This window comes from Sapajus apella, unplaced genomic scaffold (genome assembly GCF_009761245.1).
Source record: "Sapajus apella isolate SASKATOON/1434 unplaced genomic scaffold, GSC_monkey_1.0 scaffold32, whole genome shotgun sequence".
In the NCBI taxonomy this organism is placed as follows: Eukaryota; Metazoa; Chordata; class Mammalia; order Primates; family Cebidae; genus Sapajus; species Sapajus apella.
The window spans coordinates 24,205,677-24,229,794 of record NW_022436972.1 but is presented as its reverse complement, the minus strand read 5'-3'; the positions used below and the strand labels follow the sequence as shown (position 1 = coordinate 24,229,794).

The following is a 24,118-nucleotide window of genomic DNA, read 5'->3' as shown; positions in this document are numbered from 1 at the left end:
AGCATTAGTATATGATCAGCACATGTAAGTATTAGCTATTATTATTATTATTACTACTATTTTAGGAATTATTCTTCCCTCATTTAAAACTGCTATTAGAATAGTATTAGTTAAAACAGTGTTCACAAATGGAGTTACTCCCAGGGTGTTAGTCTTTCTTGTTTACCTACTCCTAGGGCCTGTGCTTTTAGGTCTATTAAAATAGAGTATCTTACTGATATCTCTATTCAGCTGTTACAGAATTCTGATCTCAGCATAAATATAGATATACTTAAGTAGAAAACAACAACAAAGCTTTTTATTAGAATTCAAAAACATGTTCAAATTGGTGACTTCTGGAAACACTTTCATAAGAGAAGACATCAGAAACTATTAATTGTCCTAGAAATAAGGGACAACCTGCCGAACCAAGGTAGTTCTGAAAACTGATAACTAGTTATGGTTAAGCAAGCCTATTAAGTGACCACAGATTTAACATATGCTATTTGTCAAAAAGGAATAATGAGGGTTTTCTACTTTTCTCCATGCCACCTTGATGTCTGCTTTTTTTCATGTTCTTTTGCTTTATCATAAATACTTTAAAAAATGATATTGATACAGGAAAAAGTTTGGGCTTTAGCCTTCCCATAATCACACTGCTACATTTTCACTGGTGAATCGAACTGATGATCACCCTTCTTCTTCTTTTTTTTTTTTGAGACAGAATCTCACTCTGTCACCCAGGCTGGAGTGCAGTGGCATGATCTCGGCTCACTGCAACCTCTGTCTCCCAGGTTCAAGTGAATCTTGTGCCTCAGCCTCCCGAGTAGCTGGAATTACAGATGCATGCCACCATGCCTGGGTAGTTTTTGTATTTTTAGTAGAGATGGGGTTTCTCCATGCTGCCAGGCTGGTCTTGAACTGCTGACCTCAAGTGATCCACCCACCTCTGCCTCCCAAAGTGCTGGGATTACAGGCATGAGCCACAGTGCCTGGCCAGATGATCAACCTTCTTAAATCCCAGAGGCATCACTTTTCCTCTAAATGCTCCACAGTGATTTCACTACATCCTGGAGAAGAAGCTGTATCCCTATGTGGGTCCTGTCTTTCAATGCCTCATTTTTCAAAGAGAGATTGAGGACTCCCAAGAGTCCCATTAGTCCTGGGGAAGGAAAGATTGATAAGATCATCACTACATGGCCTTAAAGTTGTTTAGGGGTGGTGATGGGATACCTAATCAACTCACTTTTCCTCACTGAATCACCCTGCTGCAATTGTGCTTATTGTTATCCCTTTCCTGACAGCAGGCTCCCTCTTCTGGAAACCAAGTTCAGATCCTGCTGCCTCGCTCACTAGAACAACATAGAAATTTTGCAACACTTCAACTTATGTTATTTATTCATCAAAAAGGAAAGAGTGTCAGGGATTAAAGAAATGGCATGAGAATCACTGAGAATTTGGTTTTGTTATTAATTAAAGATCATGTAAAAGGATCCTTCTTCTGCTTGGCCACAGAGCTGAAAATTATTTGGCTGCTCAGAAACACTGACTTCTATGGAAATCAACATGATTTGATGGAGTTACACAAAGACAAATGGCAAGATTTTAACTCCACTGGCATTTTCAGATTTTCATAGCGGGAGGTATTCTGGACACTCTGGGTATCTGACTAGGTAGTGAAAGTTGGTAGTGCCGCCTGGGCTGTAGGGCATGGTGGATAAAGAGCACAAATTGTAGAACCACTAACTCTGTCACTTACCAGTTGTGTGCTCTTGGGCAAGTTATGTAACTTCTCTGGGCCTTAGTTTCTCCATCTACAAATAACATACCTGGAAAATGTTCTTACTCCCAAAATGATACCATAGATTGAGATTTTTTTTTTTTTTTAATGCTCTGACCAAATTAGCTTTCTTGACCTTAAAAGTTTTAAAGTATTCATTTAAAATTATTTTTAAGAATCAGCTTCACATTCTCCATATAATTACAACAAATGAATGATGACATGGCAGGTGCCATTTACTATTGTATGCTATTATTATTCCTGGGCTTGCACCTATTGTTTAATTTTATTTGCATATTTAAAAATCAACAAGGTTTTAAACATGTGCTTGTTTTGCATATGGATGTCCAATTGTCAAAGCACCATTTGTTGACTATCCTTTCTTCATTAAACTGTTTTGGCATCTTTGTTGAAAACTATTGGCAATATGTCTGTGGGTCTAATTTTGAACATTCTATTTTGTTTCACTGATTTAATTTTTTTGTCAACATTGCACTGTCTTGATTATTGTAGTTTTATAGTAAATCTTAAAATTAGGTTGTGTGGTTTCTCCAAATTTATTCTTCTTGTAAAAAAATTGTTTTGATTAATTTAGTTCCTTTGCCTGTCCATACAAATTTTTGAGTTAGCTTATTTATAGCTATCTGCAGAGATTGGATTAAAATTGTGTTAAATCTGTAGGCCAATTTGGAGAGAACTGACATCATTATTATGTTGAGTTTTCTAATCCATGAACTCAGCATACCTCTCCAGTTATTTCTTCTATTAATGTTTTGTAGTATTCAGCATACATATCCTGCACAAATCTTATTGATTTATACCTAAATATTTCATTTTTAGAAGAAGTTGTTTGTAAATGGTATGTATATTTTAAAATTGTGTTAGTTATTATTAGTATACAGAAATATGATTGATTTTTGACTTTGATAAACTCATTTATTTGTTCTAAGAGTAGCTTCTTTTGTTTTTTTGTTTTGTCTTTTTTTAAAATATAGATTCTGTAGGATTTTCTAGGTAGGCAATTCTGTTACCTGTAAATAGGAACAGTTTTATTTCTTCCTTTCCAATCTGCATGCCTTTTATTTATTTTTCTTTTCTTATTGATGTTGAATAGGAATGGTGAGCATGGTTATCTTTCTTTGCCTTATTCCCAATGTTACAGGGAAAGCATTTAGTCTCTTACCATTAAATATGGTGCCAGCTATGGGGATTTTATAGATGCCCTTCATCAGGTTGAGAAAATTTCCTTCTATTTCTAGTTTTCTGAGAGCACTACTTCAATTTCCAAGCTGCCTTGAATCAAAGCCAGAAGATTCTGAAGGAAAAATGAGAAACTCATAGCTGGTTAAATGGTAGTTCAAATTCTATTCTTCCTCAATCCATATGCTATCATTTATTTTTCAGAGACTTTGAATAGTTGCTCATGCATTCTGTCCAGGTTTTATAGCTGCATTCAGTGGGAGAGACAAGGTGTTTGCTCCATTGTATTCAGAACTGGAATCCTCGAGTCATTTTAAAGTCAAAGAAAATTTACCAGCTTACTCAGTTCCATTGAAAAAAAAGTACTGTTCTAAGTTTCAAGGATCCAAAGAGGAGTTAAATTTAATCTCTACTTCTGAGGAATTATTTGATGCCCACCCTCATTCCTCTTTTCCACCTGGTAAATTCCTACTTTTTATTATCTTAAAGAAATTTTTAACTCTTATCAACGTAATACGCATACATGGTTTAATAAGCCAAATAGTACTACAAGATGTACAACAAAAACAGCGTCCTTGTGACACAGTCTGCCCCACAAGCAATGAAGAGGTTAAAGGTAACTACTTCAACTCTGCTTGCTGCATCTTCTATTATTTACCTCCACATTTCTAAGTAATATTCTTATGTCTCTTTATTTTTCAGTTTCAGAGATTATCTATTGATTTCCTATATGAAAGGTAAGGACTATTTTACCTTTCCCATCTCAAACACACATCACTCATTTTTTCTCCCCTCATTCCCCCAATAAAGTGCTATCATAAACAAATTAATATTGTTTACCTTATCATTACTATACGGTCAGTCCCCAACTTACGATGGTTCAATTTAGCAAGTTTTCTACTTTATGATGTAGAAAAATTGCTAAATTGAACCATCCTTAAGTTGGAGACTGTCTGTATAGTAATGATAAAAGTGCCGAATAGCTCATGTAACTTACTGAATACATTATGTCAAAATGGGACATCTTGACAATCTTGACATAATGTATTCAGTATGTTACTTGAGCTATTCAACACTTTATTATCAAACAGGCTTTTGTGTATAGATCATTTTGCCCAACTGGGAATTACCTTTGCCTTTTCCCTGGTGAAAGCCACTCTTTCCACCCATGTCTTTTCTCTTTCTTGGTTTACTCCCTTTTTTTTAGTGATAGCACATCATGCAGTAGCTTCTTGAGAAAGAATGTAATGTTTTTGAGATTTGCACATCAATAATGGTTTTAGTTTACTTGATTAATAGCTTGGCTGGACATAAATTCTAGCTGGAAATCATTTTCCCTCTGATTTTCTTTTTGGCTTCCAATGCTGCTTGGAGAAGTCCAGTGCCACTAGGATTTCTACCACTTTTATACAACCTGTTCTTTACTTCTCTCAAAATTAGAAGTTATCAGCCTCATTTATTTATCCATGGGATTCTAAAATTTCAAGTGGACACATTGTGGTGTGTGTGTGTTCCATTTGTTATACTGTATACCTGGTTCTTTAGTTCACTGAAATTCTTAAACTCTTAGACTACCTTCCTTGAGTCTAAGTAAAACATGCAGACTTTCACTTTATCTTCTTGTTAGTTGTATGGTTTTCCCTCCTGTCCTAATTGGTGCCTTTTGTAAGGGGTAGAGGAGAGCCAGCTGCCTGGATGCATAGGATAGAGGAGAAAATCTGTCTCAATGGCCTGGACAGACTTTCAACTAATCTTCCAAATTTCAGTGCCACCCCACACTACAACCCTTAGAACTACACAGTATATTCAAGTCCTGTTGCTAACAAAAGCTTAAAATAGGAGGAGAAAAATGCTATGAAAAGCTTAGAAAGACAGGATTCAAATTTGGCTTTTTTTTTTTTTTTTCTGTTTTCTACTGTTCTCAGGATTCAGTGTAAATGATGTATACTTTGCCGCATGTTTTTTGGTCTTGTTCTAATTTGTCTTTTAAATAAGGCTAAACACTATAATCCTCTGCTGACAATTGTCCTATCATTGATTTCCTGCTTTTCTTCAAGCTGACAGGTTTAGGCAAATACCATTTTTACAATTCCTTTTTTGGGTCTGACAAAATTTTTTCCAAACAGGATTATAAACAAAGCTTACATTTTAACACTAGAATAGATGATGAATTATGTAACTCATTGGATCATAATTTAACATCAGGTATTTGAGTAATACTGTTTCATTTAAATTTGGCTTTGTCTCCATAAAGCATTGAAGAATTCTGTAGCCCAATATTAAATTCTAAGTTTCTATTTTTTTTATTGGTTACTAAGTACTTACTCTGTACCAGGGATTACTGTATTTCATTCTTACAACAACTTTGTTAAGGTTCATTTATTTTTATATTATGATTAGAAAGTGAGGCTTTGAACGAATAAGTAATTTGCCAGAGATCACCCACAGAGTTGAATCAGGATTTTAATCTAGGTTTGAAAACTATCAATTTTTTTGGTTTTGTTTTGTTTTGTTTTTGAGACAGAGTCTCACTCTGTTGCCACTCTGGAGTACAGTGGCACAATCTCGGCTTACCACAAACTCCGCCTCCTGGGTTCAAGTGATTCTCCTGCCTCAGACTACTAAGTAGCTGGGACTACAGGCATGTGCCACCATGCCTGGCTAATTTTTGTATTTTTTAGTAGTAATGGGGTTTCACCATATTGGACAGGCTGGTCTCGAACTCCTGACCTTGTGATCTGCCCGCCTCGGCCTCCCAGAGTGCTGGAATTACAAATGTGAGCTTCTGCGCCCGTCTGAAAAACTATAAATTTCATGCTCTTAAACAATAAGTTATACTGCTTATGAATAAAATCATAAATATAATAGCAAGAAAGTTTTATTTCTATAGCAATTGTGATGCTATGATTATATTTAAGTGTATACCCAATGAGCTCAGAACCATAACAGTTGTAGAGTCACTGACTGTCAACCTATTAATTGCATTTGATCTTCAAATTTATAGCAAGTATATTGCAGAATTAATTTGTTTTCTTTATACTTTAAATAAATATTGCTAAAGTTACCTCTTTACTTGCTGATCATATTGCTAAACAATATGCACTAGTGATATGGTAACATAACTACCCTACAAACTATCTTGAGAGAAGGAGGTTGAAATAGTCTTGCTGATGATTTGAAAAGGAATTTTTTAAGGTTAGACTTTTTCTAAGGAGTGGGAGCAAGATAAGATTTCTATTTTAAATATTAGTTTAACATTTTATAATTTTCATAATTTATAGGGATATCAGTCTTATTGGATATGCATAAAAGGTTAATGAACCCTCATAGCCTCCCTAAAATCATAAACTTGTTTATTTGCTTGCCTTAGTGAGGTGACTGTTGATTTAATTGTATTTGGCAATTACTGATAATGTTGTGATCCAATAGAAGCTTTTCTTTTAGAAGAATGTAAAAATCAACTTCCAATTTCTCTCTAAAATATGATCTGTATAAGAAAGGAGGCCCATATGCATAAACCCAGGAGTGCTACCCTACTTCAGGACAGGTTTTTCTCCAATTCTTTACTCAAACCAAATTTCTGGTTCAAGAAGAGTGTCGCCAATCTGTGACTGAGCTAACATGATACTATATCTTATCTGTGTCCTCTGTATCTCTCTCCCTTTTCTCTCAACACTCTCTATCCCTGTCAACATCTTATTGCCTCAACTGCCATTAGCAGTTAGCAAGTGGCACAAGACAACTAAACTATACCAGCCTATGAGAGATAATTGCTAAATATTTAGGAAATTTTCAAGTTGATTGTGAACCTTTGGTAGGTTGAAATCATGGCTGGAGTGTTTGCACCATAGAAATTGGCAAACATTAGTAACAACCCCTCAGTCTTCATGAGAACTGGTTTACTAGCATGCCAATGGGTATTACATTGCTCAGGGTATCTTGCATTTTCACTAGGTACTCCTGAAAATCTCAAAGATTCAAAATGAATTTCCATGGCTGGGACTTCTCTAATAGGAATAAACAATGAAAAAATCATTAGAGGCATTGACCAAGTGTTACCACATGGGCAAACAGCTGGGTCATCCTGCTGAAAGCTGTTTCTACTGACACATGACGAGGAGATACGGATGGTGGGAAACTATAAAAGTTCAGAAAAGCATTGCCTTTCTGGGCCAAGAAGGATCCCCAAACACATATGTACATATAACAATCCTACAAAATACAGATTGTTCTATAATAATGATCTGAATGAGCTGAATCAGACTATTTTTTCAGAGTTATTGATCAAAGCAAAGAATGATATATAAGAGTAAACTATGCTCATTAAAAAGAGTAAAGGATTTCATAATCCCACAGAGGATCTGAAGATAACCTAGCCTGTTTTACTAATAGAGAGCCAATTTAATAACCCAGTGGTTTCTAAAACTGAAAATGGAACTTAAAATCCTACTGAGATATTCAAAAATCAAAACTGCTGGAGTAGAGGTTAAAGAAATGGCCAAACGTAGTTACCTAAGTACGTCAAACTGCATTTATTCATAGTCCTAGAACATTCTCTTTAAAAGGGGAATAGACTAATGGCGCTTAATATAAATTAGTTATCTTTTCCATGTATTTCTTCCTATGTCTCACTCCTTCTTATTTTCAAATGTTGATTGTGTGCCTACTGTGTACCAGGCACTATCCTAACGATGAAAAAGTTCCATCTCACACTGTGTTTCAGAAGACTGCATCCATTGTTAAAGAATATAGTTAAGGAAGTACTATTCAAAGGCCACAGAGAAATTCTACCAGCAATACACAGAAGATTTACTTTGTGATTTGTTTATTTTAATTAGAAAATAACATTTGAAAGCTATAAAATTTTAAGTCTTTTGTTCTCACAAAAATAATCACAAAGAGAAGATTATTTGATTTCTGAGGAAAACTGTGGTGTAGCTTTAACAGCTTTCTTGGAAGAAATACAAATAAAACTAAGTATGAATAATAAACTTTAAATATAGCCAGAAGAATTCTGATTTGTAATTAACTCATGTTTCTGAAAATATGAAATCTAAAAGTAATAAATATGGATTCTTAATAATGAGCTCTTAAAACTACATTTATAGTAATCCTTTGAGTTTGTTGTTATGGTTATTTATTATAGGAAAAACAGATGTTCCTATCAAAGCATGTGAAATTAATGAACACATTTTATATGCAGGGCTCAAAAATACTGTCTTGCAAGCTGTATTCATTAAATAAAAACACCAATGAATTCATTAAATGAAAACAAAAACTCAAATCAACAATGGCAAAGCTAATAACTCCAGAAGGCTGAAATGTAGCAAAGACAGAGTAGTGATAATGCATGTAACTCTTAATGTACTGTTTATCTAAATATGGACAGTTCCTTTGCTACCATGGAGAGGACTCAGGAAGCATGGGGATCTTGTGTCGTGGATGGCATGGCAGGTTATTTGCCCAGCTTTCACTGCTGACTTAAAGGAGTCTATCTTACTCAACAGGAACCATATAAGACAAGTGTATAAGCCTTTCATGCCAGCAGGCCCGTTAATTTCCATCATGTAAAAGTAAGTCCATCTGGCCACTAGGTGGAGATCAGGTTACTCTGTCAATGATGGGGAAGCTACTTGCAGCTGCAAGTGATAAGTAAGCAGGGTATGGAGAACCTATTCTCTTTTTTCAATACTTCTATGAAAGACATTTTCCAAGCTCTGTAGGAACAGATCTATGCTGAATAAAGAGTACATAAATGAAGAATAGCTTGAAAGATCAAACGGAAAGGGAACTGTAAAAGACAAATATTTTCTTGTTATTACTGTTGCCCCTGGAATGACTTTTATTTAGGTTTGGTTGTGTAAACTACTTGTAAGTAATAAGATGAGCTGATCTAAATAACAGCAATTAAATAAGCTGTCTCATTATTTACCAAGAAGGGAAGAGGAGAGATATGACAAAAAATTAAAACGACAGACTATTAAGACAATTAGTCTTGTCTGTTTAAACATAAGAATGCATACTCATGTTTGAGTATGTTTAAATGTACATTTTTAATATCAACCAAAATGGATCAACGGAACTTAGAGATTAAAGGAGAATGTTAGATAACATCTATTCTAATTTTCCAAATGAAACTATCAATCTGAATTATATAACTTTATTACTAAATGTGTCTTGTCTCTATAATGGCTGAGCTTTATTTTATTTTTTTAGAGACAAGGTCTTGTTTTGTTGCTCAGGCTGAGGTGCAGTGGCTCAATCTCTGCTCCTGCAACCTTTGCCTCCCGAGTTCAGGCAATTCTTGTGCCTTAGCCTCCAGAGTAGCTGGGTTTACAGGCATGTGCCGCCATGCATGGCTTATAGTTGAACTTTAAACTGGAGACATAAAGTTACACATTCCCTGAAAAATGTTTGGTTTAGGAAAAGTTCAGATATTTGCACTGTGTAATGTACCTGAATATTTTGATTATTCTTGAGATTTTAGATACCATAATTCTGTTCATTTGTAATTTGATAACTATATATATTCATTCAATACATATTTATTCAGTTACATAAAAAACAAATAGATAATTTGTGATGGTTTAAAAGAAAAATTCCATTTGTTATCAAATAGTTTCAACAACTTCAATAGTACATTTTAGCATACAGGAGTGTGAGCATAAACAAACATATTAATTGCTTATTGCACCAATCATTGTGCTACAAGCTAGGACTACAAAGATGTATAATATAGCCAGAGAAGTAACTGGACAAGAAGACCTACATGATCAAAAAACAAATACAAACTCATTTTTGTAGCAGTCAAGAATAATTATCAAATGATCAGTAAAAGTCCTTTGTAAAGTTCTATTGTGAAAAATAAACTTAATCTTGACGATAAGGAAAACATGACCTTTGATCTCTATCACATATAAAATATAGAAATTCAAACACAATAGTATTTACTATTAGGCACCAGTGACTGTAATAAGAACAGGAGCTTAATTCAAAAAGAGAAGAAACTAATGTTTAGAATAATAAATGAAACAGGCCATAATTAATTGGTTTTCTAAATATTGTTATGAGTAGTGACCAACATTCAGTCTGTTGCTGCAATCAATCCATGGCACTTACTTAATGACATGTTTATTTTAGAGTTGTATATTTGTTTTAGCTTAATTAAATTAATATATTTATACCCCTCCAAAAACATTTCAGTTCTACTTTGGTTTGAGATTTTCAAAATGTTCCTACAAGCTTTTAAGGATCTAAGAAAATTATTAGTCATTCACAAATACATTTATTTCTGTTTAAGAAAAATCACAAAACTAATCACATAAAATAGGAATTATTAATCAGGTATTAATGAAATAGTTCATAGAAATTTCTTATCTTGCTAATCAGCTCTTTGCAGAACAACCTGGCTGGCAGGAACCTACTTTTCTTTTTGTTGGATAAGAAAGAAATGTAAACAGGTGAAGTTCTGTTCTGAAGATTAAAATAAATAAATCCTTTTTATTATATGTTTTAGTATATATGGTTATATAGCCGTCCTCATTCTTCAGATTAGTTCCAGATAGCAACTAGATTGATTAGATGATGACAGTCATTTCTAGAGTTGTCAGATTTCTTTTCACTTTGGTGGCCTGTTCCCATATTTTTCTCCAGTGCAGGGCTGGGTCTACTTATTGCTTATTGCTAACTACTAAATTTGCATTACCTGGAAATAAGGAAGCTGGTAAAAAACATTCTATTGGATATGTATTTTTGCTCACCTTCTCTAGTTTAGAGGTTCTGCCTTGTAATAATCTGCTGTTTCTGTTTCCTAGGTATCACATAGAGATGCTGACATTAAAGGTGATAAAAGTAAGAACAGATGCAAAGGTGCTGCTGGAAACTGGTTAGTGCTTAAGGTTAAAAAATAAAAGCTGATGATTGTATTCATATGTTGTGATGTCAGTAACCTGCACATTTAAGCACTGACAGAAAAAAGGGTACATTTTCACTTTTTCATCAATTTAGATAGAGAAATTTGTCTTTGTCTTTTTATTTTGAATCTGAAAGTTCTTTTAGTTCTTTAAGCAACTATTTTTGAGTCACTGGCCCAGAAGTTTTCATGACTGTGCACCTGGACCTAAATTTCTATTTGAATGTGCACATCTAAGAGATAAGGTGAATTCAAGTGGTACCTGCATATTTCTGTCATCTTGTCCAATCATGTTTCTCCATTCCACGAGTGATCGCTGCAGACGTTCAAGTCCAGTTTCCCAAAGCCTGATGCGACCTCCCATATCAACAGTAACAACACCACTTTTGTCCCACTCAGCTAGCAGTACATCTGTGTCTGAAATGGTAGACAGCCACGTGGTATATGGCGAGAGAGATTCTGATCTGGAAAAAGGAATCCAAACTGAAGCTAAGAGACCATTAAAAAAAAAGCAGGAAGGATGACACTTCACATTGTAATGTTTTTTACTGTTGAAAAAGTATGCTCACACTTTTTTTTACTCATTCTTTTATATCTGCTCTTACCTATGTCACCACATGAGAAGGTTATGAGGAGCAAAGTTCATAAACAAACATGCCCAGGGCTTGTAAACAACATGAGGCAGGACAATCATGAATATAAAAAAAACCAAAAAACCAGAAAGACTATTTCTATTTTAAGAAAGAAATTTTCATAATTGATCACAGTATATAACCTATTGGTAGTCCACGTAACAAAGCTGGTTTAAACTGATTTAGGTTCTCTAAACTTTCTATAAAGAATCTGCTATGGACTAAATGCTTTTGTCTCCTGAAATTTATATATTGAAGCCCTAACCCCCAATATGATAGTCTTAGGAGTTGGGTACTTTGGCAGGTAATTAGGTGTAGATGAAATCATGAGGGTAGAGCCCCTATTATAGAATGGGATTAGGTCCCTGATGAGAAGAGACCAGAAAACTTACACTTGTGTCTGGTCTCTCTCTGTCTCCTTTTCCCCCATTCATGTTAGGCTATAGCAAGAAGTTAGCCCTCCATAAGATAGCCTTCACCAGGAACTGAATTGGTTGGCACCTTTATTTTGACTTTCCCAACCTCCAGACTGAAAATAAATATTTGTCACTTAAGCTACCCACTCTATGGTATTCTGCTCTAACAGCCTGATCTAAGATAGAACTCTAATAATGAGTACATTAAAAGACAAGATATCAACAGAACTATCTGTAAGGAGCAAAAAACACACAGTAATTTACTGGTTCTCTGCATTTTCCTGTATTTGTGGACCCCAGACGACACTAGCTTCCACTGCTAGGAAGAAAGGAACTCTACACCAATTCATGCCTCACACACCTGGAGTACTGGACTCACTCTTAGAAATCTAATGTCAGTGCTGAAACCAATGTCGTGTTTATGCATTTCAACTGCATTTGTATTTGATATTTTGCCTTTTCTGACTTAGAAAGTTACACGAATCTATAACAAGGAATATACAGATTTCTTAAATATTTCACACATATTTCCTTTATTATATATTTCTGACATTTGCATTTGTGTGTATACATATATATGTATATATAGTAATTTGTAGGAATGCAAATATGTCTATAAGTGTCAACTGCATATTTACTTTATCTGAATATAGTTCTTATTATACAAAAGTGATATAGATTATAAATTCCAATCATTAGTTTTGGCTCTCAAAATGCATCTGATATTTTCCATATGAAATAGTCTAAAGAGATGGTCTGATAAGAAGAATATAATAAACTATCATTGTAGATTTGGGAAAACACAAAACCATTATATATTAGGTAAATTCTTATAATACACTAAAGAATAAATCAAGACTAATTTGAACTTTTTTCACTTTGCTTTAGTTGATACTAAACAGAGAGTGACAAGGGCAGCCACTCCTGGACACAGAAGTCTTAAGAAATGTTCATATGAGGAGAACAACAGTGGGACAGGACCATGTGTTTCAGTACTACTTTACAGGACTTCCAGAAGGGATCAAAGAAGGTAACAGTTGATACAATACATGGTACTCTTATCAAAAAATATTTGCTGCAGGAAACAACTCTGTAATTACAGATGATGGAGTAAGGAGCTATTCAAGAAAAATAAAATTTATCCATTTGTAACTATGATGTTTGAAATCTGCCAAGAACACTCAAGCTGTATGATTCCATTGAGCACTGTACCTGCTAGTTGTCACTATTTTAACTCTTCATGGCAAAACTTTACATTTACAGGCAATTTGTTTAATTTATTTTAAAAAATTACTAAAGAAATCACACATTTACTATAATTTGTACACTAGGTCTAGAATCTTTCTTAACTTTAAAAATGTTTTCCTTATAAATAATAACAAAGTTTTAAATGAACACAAAGAATTATAGTAAAGTTTAAATTTATACACAGTCACATATGAAAGCTAGGCAGTATTGTTTTACAAATACAAGTAATATAAAACTTTGAAGAAAAATATGTGAAGGCAAAAGTGATGTATTCATTTTGGCCCTGAAGTTACATACAATTTTATTGTATTTTCTATTATTTGAAATTAGCTACCAAATGGAAAATTCCTGATATCTAGCAGAATGCTAAATCTAAGCAACTAGCAAAAAAACTGAAGTCCAGATGGGTTGTTCCCTTGGATTTTATATATATGCCAAAAAAAGCAGTAGTTAATCTCAAGAGAAATTCAGGACATACTGACAATGAAGCAGACTCTGAATCACATGACACTTGAAATGTGACAAGTCCAAATGGAGATGTGCTTTAAGTGTAAAATACACACTGCATTTCAGAGACTTAGGGAAAAAAAAGGAATGTAAAATATTTCATTAAAAATTTTATGTGGACTACATGTCAAAATAATATTTTGGATATATTGAGTTAAATAAAAGATATTACTAAAATTAATTTCACCTTAAAATTTTTTAAATGTGTCTACCAAGAAATATATAATTACATATATGGCTTTTATTATATTTCTGTTGGACAGTGCAGCTCTAAATGAATGAATTATGGTGGCCAGCTGGCTCTGGACTGTGCACACAGCTGCTCTTCCAGATGTTCTTTCCATGGCAGGTATAACATGTGATTCATATAGAAAGTAAAAGAAAAAAACACTGAAATAAAAAGCTAGTGAGAGAAATGAATATAAATATTGGAAAAAATTAATAATGCTTTAGATACATTAAAAAAGATGTTATTTGCTTTTGTTACTTGAATTAATAGTATATTTTAATGAGCATACAATTAAAATCGAACATGCAATTTCCTCAAATGATTAAAAGCCATTTTCCATTAAACCAACACATTAGGATGTTCCAAGAAGTCATACTTATATATGTTGAAAGAAGTAAATCTATTCCTTTGAATAATGATTTTGTTTTCATATTTTTTGAATCTGGTTAAAGGGTCCTAAGAAATGAAGCTGTGTTTTTGAGTTATATGTACCATCATGCTAAGCTACTTTCTTCTGGCGGTTGGAGGAGCGGAAAGAAAGGAAGCTTGGTGACATTTTGGAAGAGCGACAGGTTCTGGTATCCCTGGTCTTCCTCTGCAGGCCTGCCAGGCTACTCTGCTAGAGCTTCTAACCAAGGCTTCAACCACTGTGTTGTGAGGGCTCAGTGGCAATGTGAGGGAGTACATGAGAGGAAGGGATGTGATTGCAATCTAGAACAAAACAGAGTAGAAAGATTAGAGGAAGAAGGTTTTGGTCTGGAGAGCAAAGAAAGGAAAAAAGAGGAACCTAGGCTAAGTAGACCAAAGCAGGTGCAAGCTTAGGCTGGAAGAGGGAAGTAAGGAATGGATGCACCCAGAAAGGGACGGGCTTCAGGTGACGACGCCTGTGTTTTTCAAGGGAAGAGATCATGCTTCATTGTTTCTGTTTTTATATCCTGAGTCTACTTAAATGCTTTGCTTCCACTGTGGGACAATAATGAAGGAGGTAAACAGTAATGAGTCCTATTCTAAAGCTTTGGGATCCTTTAACTATTGTACAGATTTCCTGCAGATGCATAATAACATATGTAAAAACAATATTAAAGAAATCGATTTAAATTCTTTTGATATTTTGAACACATTTACTTCAGAAAATAAACATATAAAGTTAACAAGTATTAAAATTTTTGTAATACTGAAAATGCTATTTCAGATACAGAAAAACTTAGATCAAAGAAAAGAGAACAAAGACTTGCAGGCTGTTTGACTTATACCTATGTAACATTTGAATATTTTTACAAAATGAAAATAAAAATGCCAGGAAAACATGCAGAATAACAGCAAGATAGAAACCAACTGTAACTGGAAAAAAAAGAGCTTGCTATTAAAAGAAGCAAAAAGCACACACATTTATTCTTGGTACTTAGCAAGAATTTACTCATTTTTTATGACATACTAAGCTAAGAACAAAGGTGAAATGGATTACCTGGGAATAGGGATATATCGGAGTTTCTTTGATTGAAGATCAGTGACTTCTATATAACCAGATGTTTGTGGAGGAGTAACATCTAAGAACAAGTCATGACATGAGCCAAGTATTAAATTGCTGCAAGATACCAAAATGCTGCTAAAAGTAGCATTAAGTTATCAGTAGCCTAGGGTAGAACTCTGGGATCTACTTGACAAAGTATTGGTCAACACTCATGGATAGACTCTGAGAATTATGCTTCTCTCAGGGAAGAATATTGGGCTGTGATTCTTTACTGTCAGAAAATAATCTGTTTTTTTCATTGTCTTTGATAGCTTCCCAAGATGAGTCAATGTTTTAGCACTTACTGTGTTTTTGAAAATATTTCATCATCTGAACTCTGCTTTTCCTTCTTAGCAAGAAACAACAATGCAGTAAAATGTGGTGGAATCGGCACACTCTTTAATTAGACTAACCTGGTAGAAAGTCCTGGTCCTGTCTGAGCTATGTTATGTTGGTCAAGCTGAGGCCTGCTTTCTTCACTTGTAAAATGGGGATAACAACTCCATTGTAAGATGGGGATAACAACCTCAAATGACAACAGCATCTGAGCATCATAAGCATTATCTTGAGGAGAGGATGAAATTAGTGAATGCAAAGCACCTATAGGGGTTGCTCATCACACAGTATCTGTCATTATTAGTGCCCTGCAAGGCAGGGAAAGGTGAAGGCAGTGGGGTGAGGTCTCTTGAGTTTGGATCATAATCCCAAAAGACACAATCCTGAATGCCATTATCTTGATTGTTGACATCCCAGAAGATCGATAAAAATTCCTAAAGTCTAAAATCCTAAAAATCACAATCACGGTATAGTTGTATTATGTTACAATGAGCTATTACTTTGTTACTGTCTTTGTTTGAAAATTAAGTATGATTTAAGGAGATGTGTATAGGTGCCAAGTTAACAAAGGGTATATCTGTGGACTTAATTTTAGGTGCCAATTGGACTGATTACAGAATACCTAGAAACCTGGTAAAGCATTATTTTGGTTGTATCTGTAATCTGGAAAAGAGATTAGTATGTGAGTCTGAGGGAACCAGGTAGGGAAGACTTGCCCTCAATATGGGTGGACATCATTCAATCAGCCAAGAGCTTAGAGGGAACAAATACAGAAGGTGAGTTGGTCTCTCTCCAGGAGCTGGGCCAGACTTTTCTTTAATTGCTAAACATAGTAATATGCATGTATGACTTTTCCCTTTTTGACCAATTGCTTTATAAATATGGTTCATGTGCTCATAACTATTATACTCGTGATGTCATTAGTATACCTGAGTGTTTACACTTGCAAAAAATGTATGTTATTATTGCCTATTTTATTGTGCAAAGTGGTCTGTGAAGTGTTCTGGTGTTTTGCTTGTTTGGAGACGGTGTCTCGTTCTGTTGCCCAGGCTGGAGTGCAGTGGCACAATCTTGGCTCATTGCAACCTCCACCTCCTGGGTTCAAGCGATTCTCATGCCTCAGCCTCCTCAATTGCTGGGACTACAGGCATGCACCATCAAGCCTGGTTAATGTTTGTATTTTTAGTAGAGATGGGGTTTCACCATGTTGGCCAGGCTGGTCTCAAACTCCTGACCTCAAGTGATCTCCCCAACTCAGCCTCCCAAAGTGCTGGGATTACAAGCATGAGCCACCACCCCTAGCCTGTTTGCTGTTTTTATGTTTCTCAAATAAATCCCCTTTTAAAAATGTAAATAAATATCTCTTAAATAATTTTAAAATTATTTTTTTCCAGAATTATATTCTCAAGATTTTGATCTTTTGGGATTGTGTCAGACTTTTAGACATTAGGCATATTTATTTTTCTTTTGGGATTTCAGTATCTGGGGCTATAGCGTGGGAATTATGTCTTTTGGGATTATGATCAGCTCTCAGGATTCTGGATAGAGAAGAATATGAAAAGTTGGGGAAGGAGAAGATAAAGAGATAAGGGAACCAAAGCCCTCAACTAATTCTGTAAGTGTTACACTCATGTGATGTCATTCGTATAGCTCAGTGTTGGCTTTCCAGCAAATTCCTGGGCTTTACCGATTGCTATTTCGTAGCGCTTAGTAACCATCATCCTCAAAATCATTAGCTGCCACCATGGTGTGTCAGAAACCCTGCTTAGTCTTTACAGAGAGTGCTTTTGATACTGACAACAACAAAGACTAATAATTCCTGTCTGAAAGATGAGGAAACTGAGGCTTACAGAGGTAATATAACATGACTTAACTTGGGGTGACAACAGCTGGAGAGTGATGGAGATGGCTTTCAAACCCAGGCCTTTTTAGCACTAAAATCTATGCTATGGCCACCACTGCACACAACTTCTACTTGAGCTAGCCCTAGGGCAATAGCTATTTATAAAATCATCCCATTTTACAAAATCTTGGCCACTAAGTTCTCTTAAAAAAAACTCCCTTATACAAAACCCACACTTTTTAAGATTTTGTCTATCTGTTTCTCTGTCTAGTCTTTGATGACAATTTCTGATTAGAATGATATGTCCATCCATCCATCCATCCATCCATCTTTTACTACAATTTCTGGTTGGAATGAAGTATCCAGGATGTCCACATTGAATTTATCAAGTGTAGTTTACAAAAGACAAGAAACGTAACATTTTTATTTCATGCATGCAGTTGAAGCTTTTTAAATAGGCCAGCCGAAAAACTCAACATATCTCTTATTTATTTAACAAATGTGTTTGAGTTTATTTTGTGCCAGACATCATACGAAGCAGTGGGGATATACAAAAGAAAGAGATGTGGTCTCTGACTTTGAGGTGCTCACAGTAAAATGAGAAAAGTTCTTCTTTATTAAACCACTGTGGCCTCTGGGGACTTAGAAAGGATTCCAGAGTAGGAATCACAGCCATGAGGCCAGATATGAGCTGCAGAGCTAGGCAATGGATTGTCCCAAGAGACAAACAGCTCAGCAGGAAGAAAAGGTGATGTCCAAGGAGAGGAATGGGTAAGAAAATAGAGTTACTGTAGCAATTTGACCACCCAGCTGGATTAGCTGTCTCCAAGTGGCCATTTGTACAAAATGAATATGCTTACCGTAAGTCACGCACAGTCTGCATTGGAAATTCTGCCTGTGATAGGTCAGTCTTAAATGAGGTTTTGCACCATATATTGTTTTTGACAATTCCTGCTGCTTGAACCTAGCTGAAGTAGGTTGAATTATTTATGGTCCAGGGCTCTTTGTCAAGAGTGACTAGTTATTGAAGCTGTAGAGATGAGCAGAGCTGCCTTGCTAACTAACTTACATTTTGGCTTGCCATTTAGAGGCACTTTTAAAAATAAGGAATAATATTAAGTTGAGCTACTGCCATCTGCACTTTTAGATTGCCTGTGAGAGCAAAGTAAGCCAACTTATTTCAAAATATCTTTTTTTCCTCACATCTTCCTTTTCTTTTACTTTGCTAATTAATTCCATGGTAAGAAAATGCAGTAATGACTGTGTCTACTCTTTTAAGAAGTAGAATGCAAGAATTTTACTCCTGGTATTAAAAGCTATGTTCATATGTCAGAGAAGGATACCTGTGGCTACAAAGCACTTCAGGGAAATATTAAAGGTGGTGGTAGTGATGGTAGTAGCAATAAACACTTTAAATATAATAAAAATGGATGTTTACTGATTTGAAAATAAGTCAGTTCAGACAAAAAGAATATTTACAAAAAGATTCTTGACTGAATGAAGGAAGTGAAAACTATGGCCATGTTTCCCTCCAAACTTAGCCAAGTCCTCATCCATCCATTTTAAATGTTTTAACACTGGAGTGAGGATGGAGGCTCAGTAAATTTCCATTACAGTTATAATCCAGGTGGATTTCAAAGATAGGTATAAACTGTATTTAGGGATTAGTTCACTAACCATTAAAGGGAAGTCACTGCAGCAGTGTTTATCACATAGTTCCCATGAATAGTGGGGACAGTTTACATGCACAGTGCCAAGGTTAGAAGGAGGTATTAAAAACTGTCAGGCAAAACAACCACGACAATTTTCAGAGGGAAGGTGAAATGCCATTAAAAACTCACTCCTTCTAGAAATGTAATTTGATGTATACCTGTTAATCACTGGGTTTAATACACTTCTGTGTTCACAAACAAAAAGAGTGATGTGTACCCCCAAACAGTGCTGATACCAAATCTTTGATTTCACTCAAAGTTCAAAAAAAAAAAAAAACTGTACTGCTTTCAATCAAGAAACATTATTTCATATTTAAAGAGCTGAGACCTGTGGTTTAAAAAAAGCTAACATTTAGCTAGAAGAAAAATAGTTGGAAGAAAGCAATAAATTTCTCCCCATCTGCATTAAATAAAAGCTACCTCATTATTGTGAAAGCCACCAGGAGAGTAGTCTTTACAGTTGATTTCTTTATAAAAGGCTGATATACATTAGTTCCAGACTAATTAGATGGTTGGATTTGATTTACTTTACAAAATTATTCTAGCTTGAATTTTCATCAGAGATCTACACGCACATAGAAAGGCTTAAAGAAAAATACAGAGAGCCCCTGCTTTACCCCTTGTGCCCCCTCCACCCGTTTCCTGCCCCAGAGAGACACTTTCAACTTTTAAAGCTATTTCTGTGGTATTCACCTTCATCTCTTTGACGACCTCTTGATTTTTTAGCTTCAGGCATTATTTCTTGCCTTCTTCCCAAGCAAGAAGAGAGTTTAACTCTTTTTCATTCCCCTATCCCCCACTCCCTATTTTCTCATCCCCCAAACATTCATATGATAATTTTGCTTGGATTAATATCCAGTGCTTATATTATTATAATTATGTAAATGCTAATCACAGCTTTGCTATGTCTTATATTATCATTACTTTTTCCTGTATAACTTTTTGCTTTTACTGGAGTTAATAAGCAACATGTTGTGTTTGCTTAGTTTTATTTAGCACAAATTTATTCCCAAGGTTCCCTAATTGTTAGAATCTCTAAATATGTTCAAATATATTGGGTTTACTAATTTCACTTTCTAAGAGACATCTCTCCTGAAATTTCATCTGTTCTAACCTCAGGCCTGTGCATGGCTATCACCCTGGGATCTTCGTTCACCATTCTCCTAGGGATTTCATTCATTCTTTCTTTTTTTATAGCCTACATTTATAAAATTCTTCCTCCATGCCAGACGCTGTCCTCAGCACTTTATATACATTCGGAATATTTTAGTAACACTATGTAAACAAAAGAAGGGGAATAAAACTTTTAGCAACTAAGAGAAAAATGGCTAAACACATAGGTAATTCTCGGAAGAGTAAATGACAACATATGAAACGATGCTCAAATGTACTAGAAGTCAGAAAAAGGTAATGTGAAACCACAATAAAAGTGTGACCCTTACAAGAGTAGATTAGGATGGATACACCAGAACCCCCTTTATGCTACTGGAACACCTTTGGTAATTTTGCTCCTAGATATACTCTCTACAGGCTTTCTTTTACCTTTTTTTTTTTTTTTTTTCCAGAGACGGGGTCTCGCTATGTTGCCGAGGCTGGAGTACAGTGGCTATTCACAGGCGCAATCCCACTACTGATCAGCACGGGAGTTTTGACCTGCTCCGTTTCTGACCTGGGCCAGTTCACCCCTCCTTAGGCAACCTGGTGGTCCCCCGCTCCCGGGAGGTCACCACATTGATGCCGAACTTAGTACGGACACCAGATTGGCATAGCGCACTACAGCCCAGGAGTCCTGGGCTCAAGCGATCCTCCCATCTCAGCCTCCCGAGTAGCTGGGACTATAGCCATGTGCCACCATGCCCGGCCAGATTTTCAACATATACACAAGCAGACAAGTGCAAGACTATTCATAGAACCGTTATTTGTAATAGCAAAAAACTGGAATGAACCTAAATTTGCATTGACAAATAATAGATGAATAAATTGTTGTACATGAAGCAGTGAAAATAAAAGTAGGACTATCAGTATGGATGATGACAAAGAGTCTCTCCTTGACTGAACTGCAGTCAGGCTCTTCTGAATCCTCTTCCCAACTAGGTCCCAATTCTTGGGCTTCTGTGTTCATCTCTGCATTGTTCAATGCTAACAGTAATCCTGCTAAGTCAGTTTAACCAGAATCCCTCACCCTTGATATCTGATTGGGTTCCCCATTCTCCACCATCCCCCAGGTGATGTCAGATCACTCTGGCCTGCTCTCAGCAAGGATCCTGTTAGGTTTGTTCAGCCAGAATGCCCTCATACCCATGATGTTTCCTCTTAGTAATTTTCCATCCACTGACCCCCACCCTGCTCCTTCACTTATTTCTAGTTTTCCATGTTAAATTTAGAGTTGAGTCCCATATCTCTCCCTTCCTACAAAACTTCTTTGCAGTCATCCCTATATCTATCAAGATGGCCCTGAATAAAGACTACCTTTCCATTCTGTAACAAATGTCATGAATTACTTTTTTTCTTTAGCAACAAATCTCACAAACACAATGGTGAAAAAAAGACCAAATTACAGAAGAATAAACACATTATAATACTATTCATATGAAGTTTAAAAAACATAAAAAGCTATATATTATTTTGTGAATGAATAGTACTGAACTCACATTAAGAACAGAGATTACCTCTGGTTTGTCAAAAGTGAAGGGGAGAACACAAGAGTCTTTGACCATATTGGTAATGACTGGTAATAATTGGTAATGACTTACCAATATGGGTGGTGGGTGCAAAGATATTCACTGTATTTTTCGTCAAACTTTTGTAGGCCTGAGATATTTCACAAAAAATTAAAATACACATAGCAACATAAACACACTCTTCCTGTCCCTAAATAGGAAGTGCTATGAGAGAGTATGACAAGGGCACCTAATTTAGATTTGAACAAAACCTTCTGAGGAAGTGACATTTAAACTGAGACCTGATGGATGAGAATGAGTTTGGTGGTTGGGGGGAAGGGGTGCAGCAGAAACTTGGAAAGAATTTTGTGAATTAAAGTTAACTGAAAGAATAGAGATATGTAATGGATAAATCATGTTGGATTTTTTAAGCCAAGTTAAAATTTCTAAACTTTATCCTAAGGACAATGTGACCTGAGTTGTATTTTAAAATATTACTTTCTGGCTGGATGCAGTGGCTCACACCTGTAATCCCAGCACTTTGGGAGGCTGAGGCGGGTGAATCATGAGGTCAGGAGTTCGAGACCAGCCTGGCCAACATGGTGAAACCTGTCTCTACTAAAAATACAAAAAATTAGCTGGGTGTGGTGGTGGGCACCTGTACTTTCAGCTACTCAGGAGGCTGAGGCAGGAGAATCTCTTGAACCTGGGAGGTGGAGGTTGCAGTAAACAGAAATTGTGCCACTGTACTCCAGCCTGGGCGACAGTGTGAGACTCCATCTCAATAATAATAATAAAAATATTACTTTCTGACTAAAACAATTTTGAAAATGAAGAACAAAGTAGAAGAATCTATACTACCTGATTCAATCAAGACTCACTATAAAGTAATCAAGAGAGTATGGTATCAGTAAAGGGATAGACACATAGGCCAATAGAACACAACAGAGAATCCAGAAATAGACCCACTCATGTGGGCAGCTGATTTTCAGCAGAGGTCTAAAGGGAATGCAAAAGAGAAAGGACAGGACAGTTTTTTCAGCAAATGGTGCTGGTGCTGGAAGAACTGAATATCCCATGCAATTTAAAAAAAAGAGCCTTAATCCATACCTTATACAATGTAAAAAATTAACTCAATATGGATCATAAATCTAAATGTAAGATATAGAACTATAAAACTTCTAGAAGAAAACATAGATTTGCCCTTCATCAAAATAAGAGAAAATGTTTGGAAAGTATCTCTCTGACACTGAACTTGTATCTAGACTAAAGCACAATCGGAGTTCAGGAGTTTGAGACCAGCCTGAGCAACATGGCAAAACCCCATTTCTACAAAAAAATACAAAAATTAGCTGGATGTGGTGGCACATGCCTGTAGTCCCAGCTACTCAGGAGGCTAAGTTGGGTGCTGCTTGAGCCTAGAAGGCAGAGGCTATAGTGAGCTGAAATCATGTCACCACACTCCAGCCTGGGTAACAGAGCAAGATCTTGTCTGAAAACAAACAAACAGAACACTCAAAATTCATTAATTAGAAAATAAATAACCCAATTTAAAAATGGGCAAAAGATCTCAAGAGGCATTTCACTTAAGAAGATACACATAAAACAAAATGCTCAATATCATTAGATGCTAGGGAAAATGCAAATTAAAATCATAATGAATAATCACTACACTCATTAGAATGGTGAGAAACTGATAATACCAAGTGCTGACAGGGATGCAGTGCAACTGAAACCTCCACTCATTGCTGATATAAATGCAAAATGGTATTTCCACTTTGAAAATAATTTGGCAGTTTCATCATATGATGCAAAAATGCCATTCCTAGGCATTTACTTAAAAGAAGCAAAACCTTATGTTCACTTAAAAACCTGCCCACAAATGTTCATAGCAGTTTTAGTCTTTATTGCCAAAAACTGGAAACAACCAATAAATATACCACTTTGTGAATGGACAAACAAACTGTGATACATCCAAATAACAGACAACCATTGGAAAAAAAAAAAAAAAAAAAAAGACAGAAACAAAAACTACTGGTACACACATAACATAACATAAAAAAATAAATAAATAAATGATTCTCAAATGCATTATATTAATGAAAAGATGACAGACTCAAAAGACCACATACTATATGGACCATTTATACAATA

At 35.5% G+C, this 24,118-nt stretch overlaps 1 protein-coding gene across 4 annotated transcripts in view; it reads right to left on the bottom strand.

Moving 5' to 3' along the window:
- Nucleotides 1–24,118, bottom strand: part of VWA8 (von Willebrand factor A domain containing 8) — a 389,600-nt gene that overhangs the window by 84,215 nt on the left and 281,267 nt on the right. For all 4 annotated transcript variants that reach the window (XM_032294792.1, XM_032294790.1, XM_032294793.1 and 1 more), the window contains 2 exons: nt 15,369–15,450; nt 11,134–11,335 (listed from right to left, as the gene is read on the bottom strand). In XM_032294792.1, coding sequence (XP_032150683.1) covers nt 11,134–11,335; nt 15,369–15,450 — 284 coding nt within the window. The remainder of the gene's footprint in view (nt 1–11,133; nt 11,336–15,368; nt 15,451–24,118) is intronic.